The 13,637-nt window shown below is 38.0% G+C and overlaps 1 protein-coding gene across 1 annotated transcript in view; it reads right to left on the reverse strand.

The window, feature by feature from the left end:
• TMEM245 (transmembrane protein 245) overlaps positions 1-13,637 on the reverse strand; it is an 83,683-nt gene that overhangs the window by 49,680 nt on the left and 20,366 nt on the right. The window contains exons 4-7 of the mRNA XM_027550456.1: positions 12,024-12,140; positions 9,499-9,723; positions 8,171-8,340; positions 5,006-5,029 (exon numbers count right to left, since the gene is read on the reverse strand). Coding sequence (XP_027406257.1) covers positions 5,006-5,029; positions 8,171-8,340; positions 9,499-9,723; positions 12,024-12,140 — 536 coding nt within the window. The remainder of the gene's footprint in view (positions 1-5,005; positions 5,030-8,170; positions 8,341-9,498; positions 9,724-12,023; positions 12,141-13,637) is intronic.

Here is a 13,637-nt window from a genome sequence, read left to right on the forward strand (position 1 = left end):
CTTTAGAAAAAGGATGACTCTTACAATACAGATATGTCCTAAACTATACAGATAAAACAGGAGCAAATTAAAATGGGAATTACATTCAAAATATTTTTTCCCTTTAGTGTCATCAGGGTTACAAATAACATCTATGGTTAAGGTAGTGATAAATACCAATTTCAGAATAATAGCTACCGTGGAAGCAAAAGGGCTGGGACACGGATGCACAGTCAGGGAGGGGCACACAAGAGACTTCAGCTGCACAGGTAATATTTTCTCACACTGGAAGGCAGGCATTTGGGTGCTCTTCTATCCTTTTATATTTGAAATATTTCATAATAAAATAAGAAATCCACTTGAAATTTCTATTCTTTTTAAACCATAAGCTTTATAACAAATTATAACTGACTATAAATAAAAAAGAATCATTAATGCAGTGGTTATCTCTTAATCCATAATTAAAATTATGCTTTTCCACAATACCACTAGACATTCTATTTTGAGTATAACTTCTCTCATCTTTCATAATCACAAATAATTCTACATTTTCTAAAACTTTTGCTTTCAGAATATCTAATCTGGACAGATTTTTAGAATTCCTGCCATTCAAAGCTACCAATTAACATTTCAAAAATACAACCAGACTGATGATTGAAATACCACAATGCACCCCTCCATCCCAACATGAGCACTGAGAGTAAGTTACTCTTCTTTTAAATATGAATTATGCTCTCCAAACAGATAAACATCCAAGAGCAAAGAAGGATGGTTAAAACAGCATGTCTTCTAAAACATTTGCTTTCTATTCAAAGATTATAAGCTTGCACCTCCTTATCTTTCAGGAAGGACACTGTCACCAAGAGATCGATGCTACAGTGAACTCAAAGATAAACAGTGCATTTTTATCTTGACAATTACAGCTTTCAAACAGAAGAGTTAATTTTCAGTGCATGCTACCAAAGCATCAAAGACAACGCAGAGATTAAAAAAAGTAATAACAGGTTTCTAAGATATGGAAGGTCAGAGGTCATATTTTGAATGTAAGTTCTAAAATCAGTGAAAGTGAGAAGTATCACAATCAGAAACCAACTCAATATGTAGTTTTGGGGAGTTTCCTGAGCAAAGAGCTAGTGTTGCATGATTTCTCTTTGTATCTCCAAAACCTAACAGTGCACAGCATGTGGTAAAAGCTCAGTTAATACATATTTGAATAGGCAAAATAAAGAAAATATCAGAACTAAGATTGGATTGGTATTCACAAATTACAATTTCTGAAAATAACTTAGGAGCCACTTTTTTTTTTTTTTTTTTAGAAAATTCACATCCTGAAATACACTAACATAAAAGATGTTTTATTTGCAAAGTATCTGAAGTTATGTCTGAATGTTTTTAACATATAAAACATGGAATATTTACAAACACATTATGTACAACAACATTATAAAAGTCAAACTCTGTTTTCAAGCCAGGGTAGAATTTTCCTACCACAAGCTCTATGCTTCTGCTGCTGCTAAGTCGCTTCAGTCATGTCCGACTCTGTGTGACCCCATAGACGGCAGCCCACCAGGCTCCGCCGTCCCTGGGATTCTCCAGGCAAGAACACTGGAGTGGGTTGCCATTTCCTTCTCCAATGCATGAAAGTGAAAAGTGAAAGTGAAGTTGCTCAGTCGTGTCCCACTCCTAGCAACCCCATGGACTGCAGCCTACCAGGCTCCTCTGTCCATGGGATTTTCCAGGCAAGAGTACTGCAGTGGGGTGCCGTTGCCTTCTCTATCTATATACCTAGGGAATGGAATAAGAGACACCTAAATAAAAATTTATTTTCAAGAGATAATACTGAGGGTTAGATGTTTTATTGAAAATTTAAAATACAGGCAGACACTGTTTTATTGTGTTTCCAATTTATTGTGCTTTGTAAATAACACGCTTTTTTACACATTGAAGGTTTGTGGCAACCCTGCATTGAGCAAGTACATTTGTGCCATTTATTCCAACAGCATCTGCTTATTTTGTATCTCTATCACATTTTGGTAATTCTCCCAATATTTCAAACTTTTTTGTTATGATATGTACTATGGTGATTTGTAATCAGTGACTTTTGATGTTACTACCATAACTCACTGAGAGCTGAGATGATGTTTAGTCTTTTTTTTTTTTTTTTTTAGCAATAAAGTATTTTTAATTACGGTTTATACAATTTTGGGGACATAATGCTATTGCACATTTAATAGACTACATGTGTCCAACTCAGTCACCAACTTTTTACCACTGCACTACCTATTAAGCTCAATAGACTACAGTATGTGAAAGTGAAAGTCACTTAGTCGTGTCCGACTCTTTTCGACCCCATGGACCTGTATAATACAGTCCATGGAATCCTCCAGGCCAGAATACTGGAGTGGGTAGCCTTCCCTTCTCCAGCGGATCTTCCTGACCCAGGGATCTAACCCGGGTCTCCTGCATTGCTGGCAGGTTCTTTACCAACTGAGCTATCAGGGAAGTCCAGACTACGTATAGTACAAACAAATTTTATATGTACTGGGAACCCAAAGAAAACCATGTGACTTGCCTTATTGCAATATTCACTTTACTGTTGTGGTCTGGAACCCAACCCACAGCATTTCCAAGGCATGCCTGTAAATAAAATCGCTTAAGATGTTCCATACACAAGCAAAAGGTATGTGTATGGTGGGGGTCGGGGGGAGGTTTCTATTTACATGTGGCCAGCTAAGATAAGGTGAGAAAACAGGTAAAAAGGAAGACAGCAAAAGTGAAAGAGAAAAAAAAGAGGAAAAGAGAGACAGGAAAGACTTTAAAATGTGGAGAACTAAGGACCAATCAAGAAGAAACGATCAAAGAGGGTAGAAAACTTACAGAGGAAACGAACCCCCTAAAAGAGTGAATGGAACAAGACTCATAAGGAAACTGCAACTCACAGACACAGAGAAACGTGGTGAGAGGAAGCGAAGGAGAAGGGGCAGGGGATGAAGGAGAGAATTCGTAAAGAAATGCCAGAGGCGCTGTCCCGTGAGGCTGTGCCCTGCTTTAACCAAGGGGAACCACACTGCCTGTCGGTCCCTACCCTGCTCCACTTATTTCCCAGTTTATTTTAGGTTTGAGATTTTATTTTCTAAAAGTAGAAGGGGAGTACTTTTAAAATGACATTCTGAATGTTTTAAGTATAAATAAAGGGCATGCATTTTTTTTAATGTAGAAATGTCAGTAAATACATAGTTATATCAAAAGATACTCTGAGGCTTCTGAACTGACTCACCTTCTTTATCAAGTTATGAAGAAATTGTCATTCCACTACTGAGTTTTCTATTCATTATTCTGGACGTGTAGATTTTTATTTTGCTTTGTTTTTCTTAACCTAATTCTAGCAGTCTCAGTGCAAATAATAAATACTGAGAAATAAAACAACTAAGTCTCAAGAAACAGTTACATTTGAATTAATCATAGCCGTGTTTCTCACCCTCACTTCTCTTGAATTAGTTTCTAATTCACTGCACTTGAACTTGGAATACCAATACCCAATGCTGCAAATTTTCTGCCCTTGGATGAAATATGTAACAAAACAGACTTAAACTTATTTATGTGCTTGCCCTGGGCACAGGCTCTCAGAAGTTAAAGCAGTTAGTCCAACTCTACACCAATACTTTACCTATGCTACACAGAATCATCAAAGAAAAGGAAAAGGTTGCCTGATCCCTTGAGAATCTTTTAAAACTAATTCACAATTAGTCAGCTATGAATTAGGTAACCTAACTCAAGTCACCAAAGGTTAAATCAGATTGAACCTAATGACTTTAGCTCTCCTTTCTCTCATCTCTTGAGAACAATTTCATTTCAGTAAAAACAAAGTGGGGAAATACATAAGACCACCTACTTTAATCAAAGTAAGAAAATATCAATTATTTTTGTAGCTCTATCACTTGCCAAGGATTGAACTCATTTACTCATATTTGTTTTGTAGAGCAGAGGTACACATAGCCATTTGTGTATGTGTGTTTGTATGTGTATGTGTGGTCACAGTGGTATGTGTGTATGCTGATTTTACACACTGTTTATTTTCAATCCAAAGTTTAAAAGTGTAATAAGCACTGTCAGTAAGTCTCCCCTTTCTTCTCTTTCAACAGAAAGAACGAAACTCTAATCTTTACACCCAAGAGCCTCATTTTGAACTATTTCTAAGAGGTAACACATTTTTCTTAAGGCCTGCTATAATGTTTTCACTGAAGATTTTTAAGGTCTTATTGTGTTTAATGATAATACACACGAATGATATCATCTTTGCTATCTGCCCTAGGGATCTGATAACACTGTCAGAACTACTGTATGTGTACTATATATCAAAGGTATGGTACTCCAAATCCTCCTAATCCAGAGGATTAGGCTTCATTTAAGTTACTGAAAATTCCATGCCAATCATGTGAGGCACTGACCATAGATACAACCTTACATTTTGGGAAATACATAAAATTAGATGTCACTGGCCATGACTACACCGTTTTTTGAGATAAAAAATAAAATTTTGAAACACTAGCTATAAAAAAAAAAAGATAAAAAACACTATCGGCCAAGAGAATCATACAAATATTTCACAAGTCTTTTTTTAAAACTGTGGTGTTATTTATAGAAAAAGTAGCCATAAAGAGTTCTCTTTCCTTTTCAGTAACTTTTGCCTAAAATGCTCTCACACATCAAAGGAGACGAGAGCATCAGGCGGGGCCACACTATAGAGCTGAAAAGGTCTGGAGGCCGCTGTGGAAGAAGGACCATGAGACAGAACGCAACACACTCGGGCAAGGAGATACCATCCACATCCTAAATAAACAGCTTTAAGTTTTCAGCAAATTGCACTGTGGCAATATTAGTGCTTCACGACCTTCCATAGCTTATAATTAGCACTTTAAAAACAAAAACTTAGTCTGACATATGAACAGAAACAGGGTGAGAACGGAGATACGGGGGGAAGTTACAGAATTCAGTAATAAAAATCAACATCCGGGTGTTCATTTACCTTCTTATTTAGCCAGTGCCAGAGCTTGAGGATAGGGGTAAAGGTGAGAGAGAAGATAAGAACAGTGGCATATCATTAGAGAATGCAGTAACAGTATGAAAAGAAAAGAGAGTCACTGAGAGCATGAGGAGGAAATTATCTCAGACACAGGAAAAACTGGAAAAAAAACTGAAATGCATTAACAAAGTTTCAAAATCAAGTGAATGTAGTATTCCTTTAAGACACACGATTGAAATGATGATAACCACAAACTTTGTTCGAAATTCAATGATTAAAAGTACATAAAGATAACCTGAATGTTTACAGGCTTAAACTTTCATACCAAATTCCAAAGATCAAAGCGGTAATTAAGATTTTTCACATACCATGCATTAAAAGATTTTCAGTCCCTATGTAAACTAACTCCTGTTCACACACTACATTTTCATTGAACTTTGTAGTTGCAGCTTTAAAATAGCACTTATTTTACATTTCCTAGAGTAAAACATTTCAATGCTCATTTGGAACAGCGAACACCTGGCCAAAAAGCAGACATAGTTAAGATTCTGATCATATTAGGCGCATTTTCTTCCATTTCTAATTTTTTAGGCATGCATTTTTCTATTGTATGCAATATCCTGCTGTTTTTTCACGTAGACATTACCTCACCTACACCTCACAATACTTAGCACTATAATAACTAATGCTAGTTAATGGTCACATAAAATAAAAATCAGCAAACATAAGATTTAAAGCACTATTAGTAATATAAAAAGCATAAAGACTAAAAAGCTTAATTCCATCCGAATGACTGAACGCTCTTTGCAGAGCTATTCCTAACGCACACCTAGCACATGTTTAGACACACACTTCGAACAACCTTCTCCAGATGGATCATCTCAACACTGGTCCAATCAATTGAAATTAAACAGAAACATGGAAAATGGATTTAGTCCCCGAAGCAGGACCCCAGATATATTATTATACTGCATAGAACATAATTTTGGCATCAATTATAACTGACCAAATATTCAATTTGTGATAGCCATTCATTCTGATATGTATCATATATAACAGAAAATGCTAGTTTTATTCATTTTACTGTCTCTCTTCCTGAAGAACAACAGACTGGCATATAAATTAGAATAAAAATGACAAATTTTTACAAGACTGCTGCTAAGTTGCTTCAGTCATGCCCGACTCTGTGCGACCCCACAGACAAGCAGCCCACGAGGCTCCCCCATTCCTGGGATTCTCCAGGCAAGAACACTGGAGTGGGTTGCCATTTTCTTCTCCATTACAAGACTACCCCTTAACAAATACTTTTTGATGCCCCTGGAATTTCAACCAACACAACTGTACGGTTTTCCTAAATGAAGTGTTCCCAATACAAGTATATGGGAACACTGAAAATAGGACTTCGTTTTTATGCCATCTGATAGTGGTAAGACAAAGAAATTAACTGATGTAATAAGAGTCACCCTCTTTAAACAGCTTGAAGTGATAAATCTGCTCTAATAAGATAAAACGTCACCTTAATCAGGGAGATGGGATAAACATGTTGAAATCTGTGAGAAGTCCTAGATTCTTATTTTAAAAATTGAAAAAAATTAATAAGAACACAATAAGCAGGGAATTCGCTGGTGGTCCAGCGATTAGAACTCTGTACTTTCACTGCCAAGGGCCCAGGTTCAACCCCTGGTCAGGGAACCAAGATTCCCACAAGCCACGTATCATGGTCACAAAAGACACACACACACACACACACACACACAAATAGGCAAATTTAAAAAGAAAAATATAAACAGCCAAGAAGCAAATAAAAGAATGGTCAACTCAACTGTTATTTTAAAAATTTTCAAGTTAAAGCAACACAGAGATACTTCTTTTTACAAAACTAAAATGGACTTTCAGTTATACCATAATATCGAGTACTGGCAAGAGTTCAAAGAAATGGGCATTCTCATATGCTCCTGAGGCGGGAATTAAAACTAGCAAACTTTCTGGAAGACAACCGAGCCAACTATTAAAAATATGTATCCCCTGCACCTACTTTGACTTCCTCTCCCTCACATGAACTCCAGACACTGTTCTTGTCTCTATCTACATTGCTTCATCCAACAGTGTTTTTTCAGCCTTAAGCCATGGATGGACCTGTTAAAAGTAGTCACTAGCCCTGTGAAAAAGTCCAGCTTGCACAGCACACAAAAAGGTGCTCTCGATCCAGTCCTGCCTGATTCTCCAGCTCTGTCTCCCACTAATCACCATTTCACATACCCCACTTTGTTCCCTAAGAACTCACTCTGTGGGAGTCCCTGTACCCCTACACTGCTCCATTTACCCGCTCTTCTTGCCATGCCTGTCTAATAAACTCCTGGCAGTGCTTCAGAATTTGCTGTGGTATCACCTTTCCCACTGCTCATCAACAGTGAGTCATTTCTTGCTGAGTACTACCACTATATGCTATACACACCTCTCCCCTCAAATTATAACAACCACTTAACACTTACGGAGCTTACAGTGTACCAGATCCCAGTCTAGGAACTAAACATGTAATAAGTCACTGAACCCTCACCACCATTCTGTGAGATATACTTGCTATTATACTTTATATTCACTGGCACAGAAGGGTTACAAAACTCATCCAAGATCACAGAGCTAATAAGCAGCAGAACTGGGATCTGAACCTAAAGTTTGAATTCAGAGACTATGCTCCTAACATCAGCTTCTGAAACTAGCACAGCCTCTAAATTTTAATGGATTGCTATCTAGCCACTAAAACAGAGCTTCTGTACCTAGTTTTCCAGGATTCACCTGGTTTTCCGTAAAACTTATGCTCTCTGACACATGAGAATTATCCAGAAGTATTCACTGAACTGAGCTACACCTGGCTATATAATTTTAGGCAAGTCACTTAACCCCTCTAGATTTCAATTTGGTCCTTATAAAATGAGAGTTGAACTAGGTGCTCCTTTTCCCTCGTTTTTAAGTTGTAAAAATACTTACACAACACTTATTCAAACTACATCTATCCCATCCATCACTCTAAATTTCATCAAAGTTAGACATTAAATGTGTTATCAGCAAGTACAATGTAAATACTAATATACCATAAAATGGAATCTTTTAGACAACGAAATACATAAATTCTATTTGAAAGCAGCTCAAGTTATGAAACTACAATACCTTGCTATCAACTTTTAGCAAGAATTTCCCGAGCCCGATAATTGGCCACGGGGCCAGGGCTTGCTGCCGCTCCCTCAGGAAGTGCTCTGTCGCCTGCCACCACACGGAGCAGCGCTTCTCCAGGAAGTTGACGACGCCAAAGTGAATAACGAGCTTTTTGAGCACCCAGACTACAAAGAAGGTGAGAAATACACACACACAAGAGACAGTGATTACAAACAGCTTCAGTTTCACAAAACCTTCCTAAAACAGGAAAGCGAGTGCTAAAATAAAGATACAGGTTTTGTTTTTGTTTTTGTTTAATGGACAAGGGAAGGAAGAAAGTTCAAAATATTCCAGACTGATGGAACTGGGACACTTTCCACACAATCCCCACCTACCTATCTCCCACCTTCTCTGTGAAGTCTGAATCCTTGAAGGGGTCAGAGATTCAAAGCCCATATAAACGTTAGATACCTTGATCATGAGGATTTCACTGACTACAATCTTGGCCCCTCACACTGTACCGTCTAGGATAAAGCATACTAACCTCTGACCAGTCCTTGTCTCTTTGGCTATTATAGCTGCTCGTGCCAAATTTTGTTCTTCTCCTTAGATGTTTGATGTGTACTGACCAGAAAAGTAGAAGGTATTCCATACACATCATAATTTTATACCCCCACAGGATAACATTTTCATTTGTATTTCTAATTCTCTTCTTGCTGCTCTGTACATTTGAATCTTTCACCAGGGTTCAGTAGTGACCAGGGCTGTTACAAACAGCTGTACACTACATGATTTCAGCAGGAACTATTCAAACTATAATATGAAGGTACCTCTCTGCAGGGGGGTAGTGTGGTTTCCCTTTAAATAGGCGTTAAACCTTCTGTTAAAAGCCTACTAAGAAGGAGGAGGGACTAGAAGGAAGTGCTACTTATCTGTGAGGGTTCTCTTGACGTTTGGACCCTAGATAACTGGTCCCAGCCACTAGGATTTCCCTAACTCCAGGGAGCTCTGTGTCCTTAGCCCTGGCCTTGTAATCTAACAGTTTACAGTTTACTATTCTGAACCATGAGCTCAGGGTTACATGCCAGGTCAACAACTCTTTCATCAGCATTTTTAAACCTCTGGAGAGGTCCTAAGGAAGAAAGTTCCTATGGTCTCGAGAATAAGTCCAGGGTAATTACAATTGTAAAAACTTTGTGGGGGCCACCATGTTCACAGCCTACTCCCCCTTTGTATTTAAAAAGATAGTAAAATTATCTCAAACATAAAAAAAAAAAAAAGAATCCACAAATCAAAGGAAAAAAATTTTCAAAGGCAAGACAAGATCATCACTAACCAATTACCTGCAATAGGCACGGGCAGCAACTGTACAATCCACAGGTTTGACCAGATCTGGACTCCAACGATGGCCCAAAGGAGAGACACAAAGTAGACGTCACTAGTTTTCTTCTTCCGAAGAAACGTTCCAGCTTCAGATCTCTGTCTGCCCGGGGGCGGGGAAGGGGAGGTAGGTGAAGAAGATGAGGACAGTGTTGGAGGGGGTTCTCCTCTGTCCATGGTTTCTGTCTCTGAGGAGGGAAAGCAAAAAAAAAATCACCCACATATTGGTCCACATTAATAAATAGTAATACAGAGCAATTAGCAATTAGCTAGGCTAGCCTGGTTTAAGCCTTCAAGATGTACTAAGATAGCATGATTACACTGGGTTAAAAAAGAAAATAAGACCCAGATGTATGCTTGCAAATGTAATGAAAAGGGTGTGGAGAATTAACACCGACAGTGTTTACATCTAAGGAAATTAAGTTTGTTAAGAGATAGGGTTGAGTATGAGAAATGGTTTATTTTTACTTTATACATTTTACACTGTTCAAGTTTTTTATGACCTATTTATCATTTCTATTTATATATATATATAATACCATTTAGATTAAAAAAACCTAAAGAAAAACACATGACAAAGTAACAGAATTATAATTAGCCCATGAAAATTACTCAAACCATATGAAGCAATAAATATTAACATACAGAATTCTTTATCTAAAAATCCCTTCTCTTTAAACTTTATTGTAGATGTATTTATATGTGTTTCTGAAACAATATGGCTTTTCAGCATCATTTTATCTAAATGGGACCAGCTGCTCTTACAAGAACCCAGGGCTTTGAAGCATATCTTTCTCTTAGAATGAGATATTAAAAAATAACAGGTTGCTGGGGGTGAATGAATCTTCAAATATAGGATAACACACTGAATTATTTCATAAGGCACTGCTTTCTAACAACGCAACTACTGCTATATTTCACTATTACTCAGAATACATCACAATGATGGAAATGAGTAAGATCCTTAAACCTATATTTTGCCTTCTATTAAAAAAAGTTAATAATAAAAGTATACTATATTTCTTAAAGTCTAGGTAAACAAACAAACAAACAAAACATGAACACCCCTAATTTCAATGCCCTCTTTGCCCCATTTTCCTTATACAGTTTTACACAGTTGTATCCTTTTCCACTCAGAACCGTTCCCACTTTCTCCCCTTCAGTTGAATGCCAACTCCAAGAGAAATAAGACCTTGTCTGTCTTGCTCTCCCCTCCACTGAATTCCTAGTGCAAAAAAATATTACCTGACACGTAGAAGGTACTCATTAAGTCTTTATTCTAAGAATGCCTTCCCTGTTATTTCATAATTTTCATAAGTAACCCCACAATAGCCCTGTGAGTGCTTTATTATAATTTCTTTAGTTTTTTTTTTTTTTTTTTAATGAGTCTTAGCTGTGAGTACATTTTTACTACTGATGTAACCAGGACCATGTTTAAGTCAGCTCATCTCATGAAAACTAACATTCTACCCAGAGGTTTGGGGCTAAACATCAAGCTGATTATAATACGCTTCTATCTGCTCTCTGAATGTCTTCTAATCTGGAAACTTCATGTTGCTGAATGTGGCAGATATTCATAAGAATAGTAAGTCCATAACCAAAACATCACCCCCTCTCTGCTCTGAAAACGTAATTTAATGTGTAAGAAAAGTAAGTTTTCCTACTCCCCCAAATGCCTTCTTCTTAGCTGATCCCTTCTTTCAAGACTTCTCTAAAGTGAGTTCTTCCAGGAGAGCTCATGAAAACAATTCCTTAACTCTCAAACCTCTGGCAGTAATGGGCCTCTTGGCACAGACAGACAAGGCCTTTACACTCCTGAATTCTGTGTGCGTATGGTATGACTTTACAGCTGGTATAAAACTACTAGCTGGATCCCACAGGAGCTCTGTGTCCAAAATAATTAGAGGATTCTGTGCTATGGGAAACAGTCAATGTACTAACAGCAAGAGGCATGCAAAGCAAACTTTAAGAAGAAAAGCAAAAAATGCCAGAGAAATGAATTATTGGAAGATGGAAAATAAAAGTCAAAAGAAAGAGATGGAGAAAAGGAACAATGACCAAAAATGCAACACAAACAGGGCAAAACAGAACAACGGAGGAGAACTGACAGTTGTATAAAAAATGGCAAATTAAAGGACTTAAGTAGGGGAAAATATAGACAAAAGTAAATGGGTCTTTAAGAAAAGGAAAATAAAATGAAAGGCTAGTGAGAAAGAATGACAAAAGAAAAATAAGAAAAGCCCTTTAAAAAAAAGGAAAGAATGAAGAATCAAGGTAAGAAACCTAAGAAGATACATAATTAAATGAATGAAAAAAGTGATACATGAGAACAAAGACAGAAGGGAAAAGTAGAAAAATAGGAACCAGAGCGAAAAATGAAGGACCAGTAAGCAGCATTTTGTGATGCCAGTGTCTTTCCTAATTTTATGTTCTGTGTATATTCCACTTTCCAGAATGATTCTGAAGGCATTCTCACAACACCAGTCACCTGCAGGCTGGGTAGAGGTGTGGTCCTCAGTGCTCGATTCATACCCTGTGATAGAGATGGCCAAGGTTGCTAGAGTAGAAGCTGCCATGGAGATAACTTGTCCTGGTAACTCTGCTCCTGTAAAACAAGCATGCAGTTATAAAGCTTTTTAAAGGCAATTAAAAAAAAAAGGAAAATAACTTGTAAACTGAAAAACAGTCCTTAGTTTTTCAACAGCAATAAAACAAAATGGTTATTAGTGATCCACTAGACCATTGGTTCTTCATCAAGAGACAGTGCTTAAAAATCAGTAGTAAAGTCTGCTAAAAATGCAAGTTTCTGGACTCTCTCTCTCTCATTTGGGAACTTGATGCTGGTGCATGTGGAAGATAGTAGATATAAACACGAAATGCCACACTTGTGCTTTAACTTCACAGGTTCATTTTAACGCACATCTCTGCTGAAAAACACTGCCATACCAAGTCTATGAGCTTCTTGAATGCAGACTTAGTTTCCTTTGTATTACTAGCTCCTAGCACAGTACTCTCGCCTGGAAAATCCCACTGACGGAGGAGCCTGGTAGGCTGCAGTCCATGGGGTTGCTAAGAGTCGGACACGACTGAGCAACTTCACTTTCACTTTTCACCTTCATGCATTGGAGAAGGAAATGGCAACCCACTCCAGTGTCTTGCCTGGAGAATCCCAAGGATGGGGGAGCCTGGTGGGCTGCCATCTATGGGGTCGCACAGAGTTGGACACGACTGAAGCGACTTAGCAGCAGCAGCAGCAGCAGCAGTACAGTATGGAATAGCCCATGTGCATACTAAGTTGCTTCAGTCATGTCCGACTCTCTGAGACCCTATGGACTGTACCCCACTAGGCTACTGTATTCATGGGATTCTCCACGCAATACTGGAGGGGGTTGCCATGCCCTCCTCCAGGGGATCTTCCCGACCCAGGGACTGAACCCACATTTCTTATGTCTTCTGCACTGGCAGGCAGTTCTTTACCACTAGCACCAATGGGAAGTCCAAAATAGCCCATACTTGTTTTCAATAATAACATTTCATGACTGAATATGCAAATGTATGGGTATCGCACAAAATCATATACAGTCAATCCTCGACCTACATGGGTTTGAACTGTGCAGGTCCGCATACGTGTGGATTTTTTTCCAATAACTATAATATCTGTATTTTCATTTTACAGATCTTTAAGTATCAGGAAAAGCTTTTGTTCAATGAGAGATCACAGGTGGAACTAGGATTTGAATTCCGATTCTACCCAAACCGTTTCAGCTTCCTGGTTTTGGGTGAGTCATTTATCAATTCCTTTTTGAAGCAGAGATAGGAGTTCACAGATATCTGACTGCATGGGGGAGTCACTGCCCCTAACCCTGACATGGTTCAGGGGTCAACTTAATATCTATAAAGTCCATAATTCATCACAGACAAAATCTACCACCTGAAAATCTAAAAGATTACCACCACCTTGTTTCACAATCTAGGTTGTCGTGTTAAGTATCTAACAGGTAGTAAACCAAGTTTAACCTAGATCCAAAAAAACATTTACGGTCAATAAGGTCTGTCTGTAACGATCAGCCTTTAAGTTGCTATGGCAGACAACACAGACTAG

Source organism: Bos indicus x Bos taurus, chromosome 8 (assembly GCF_003369695.1).
Source record: "Bos indicus x Bos taurus breed Angus x Brahman F1 hybrid chromosome 8, Bos_hybrid_MaternalHap_v2.0, whole genome shotgun sequence".
Taxonomy (NCBI): domain Eukaryota; kingdom Metazoa; phylum Chordata; class Mammalia; order Artiodactyla; family Bovidae; genus Bos; species Bos indicus x Bos taurus.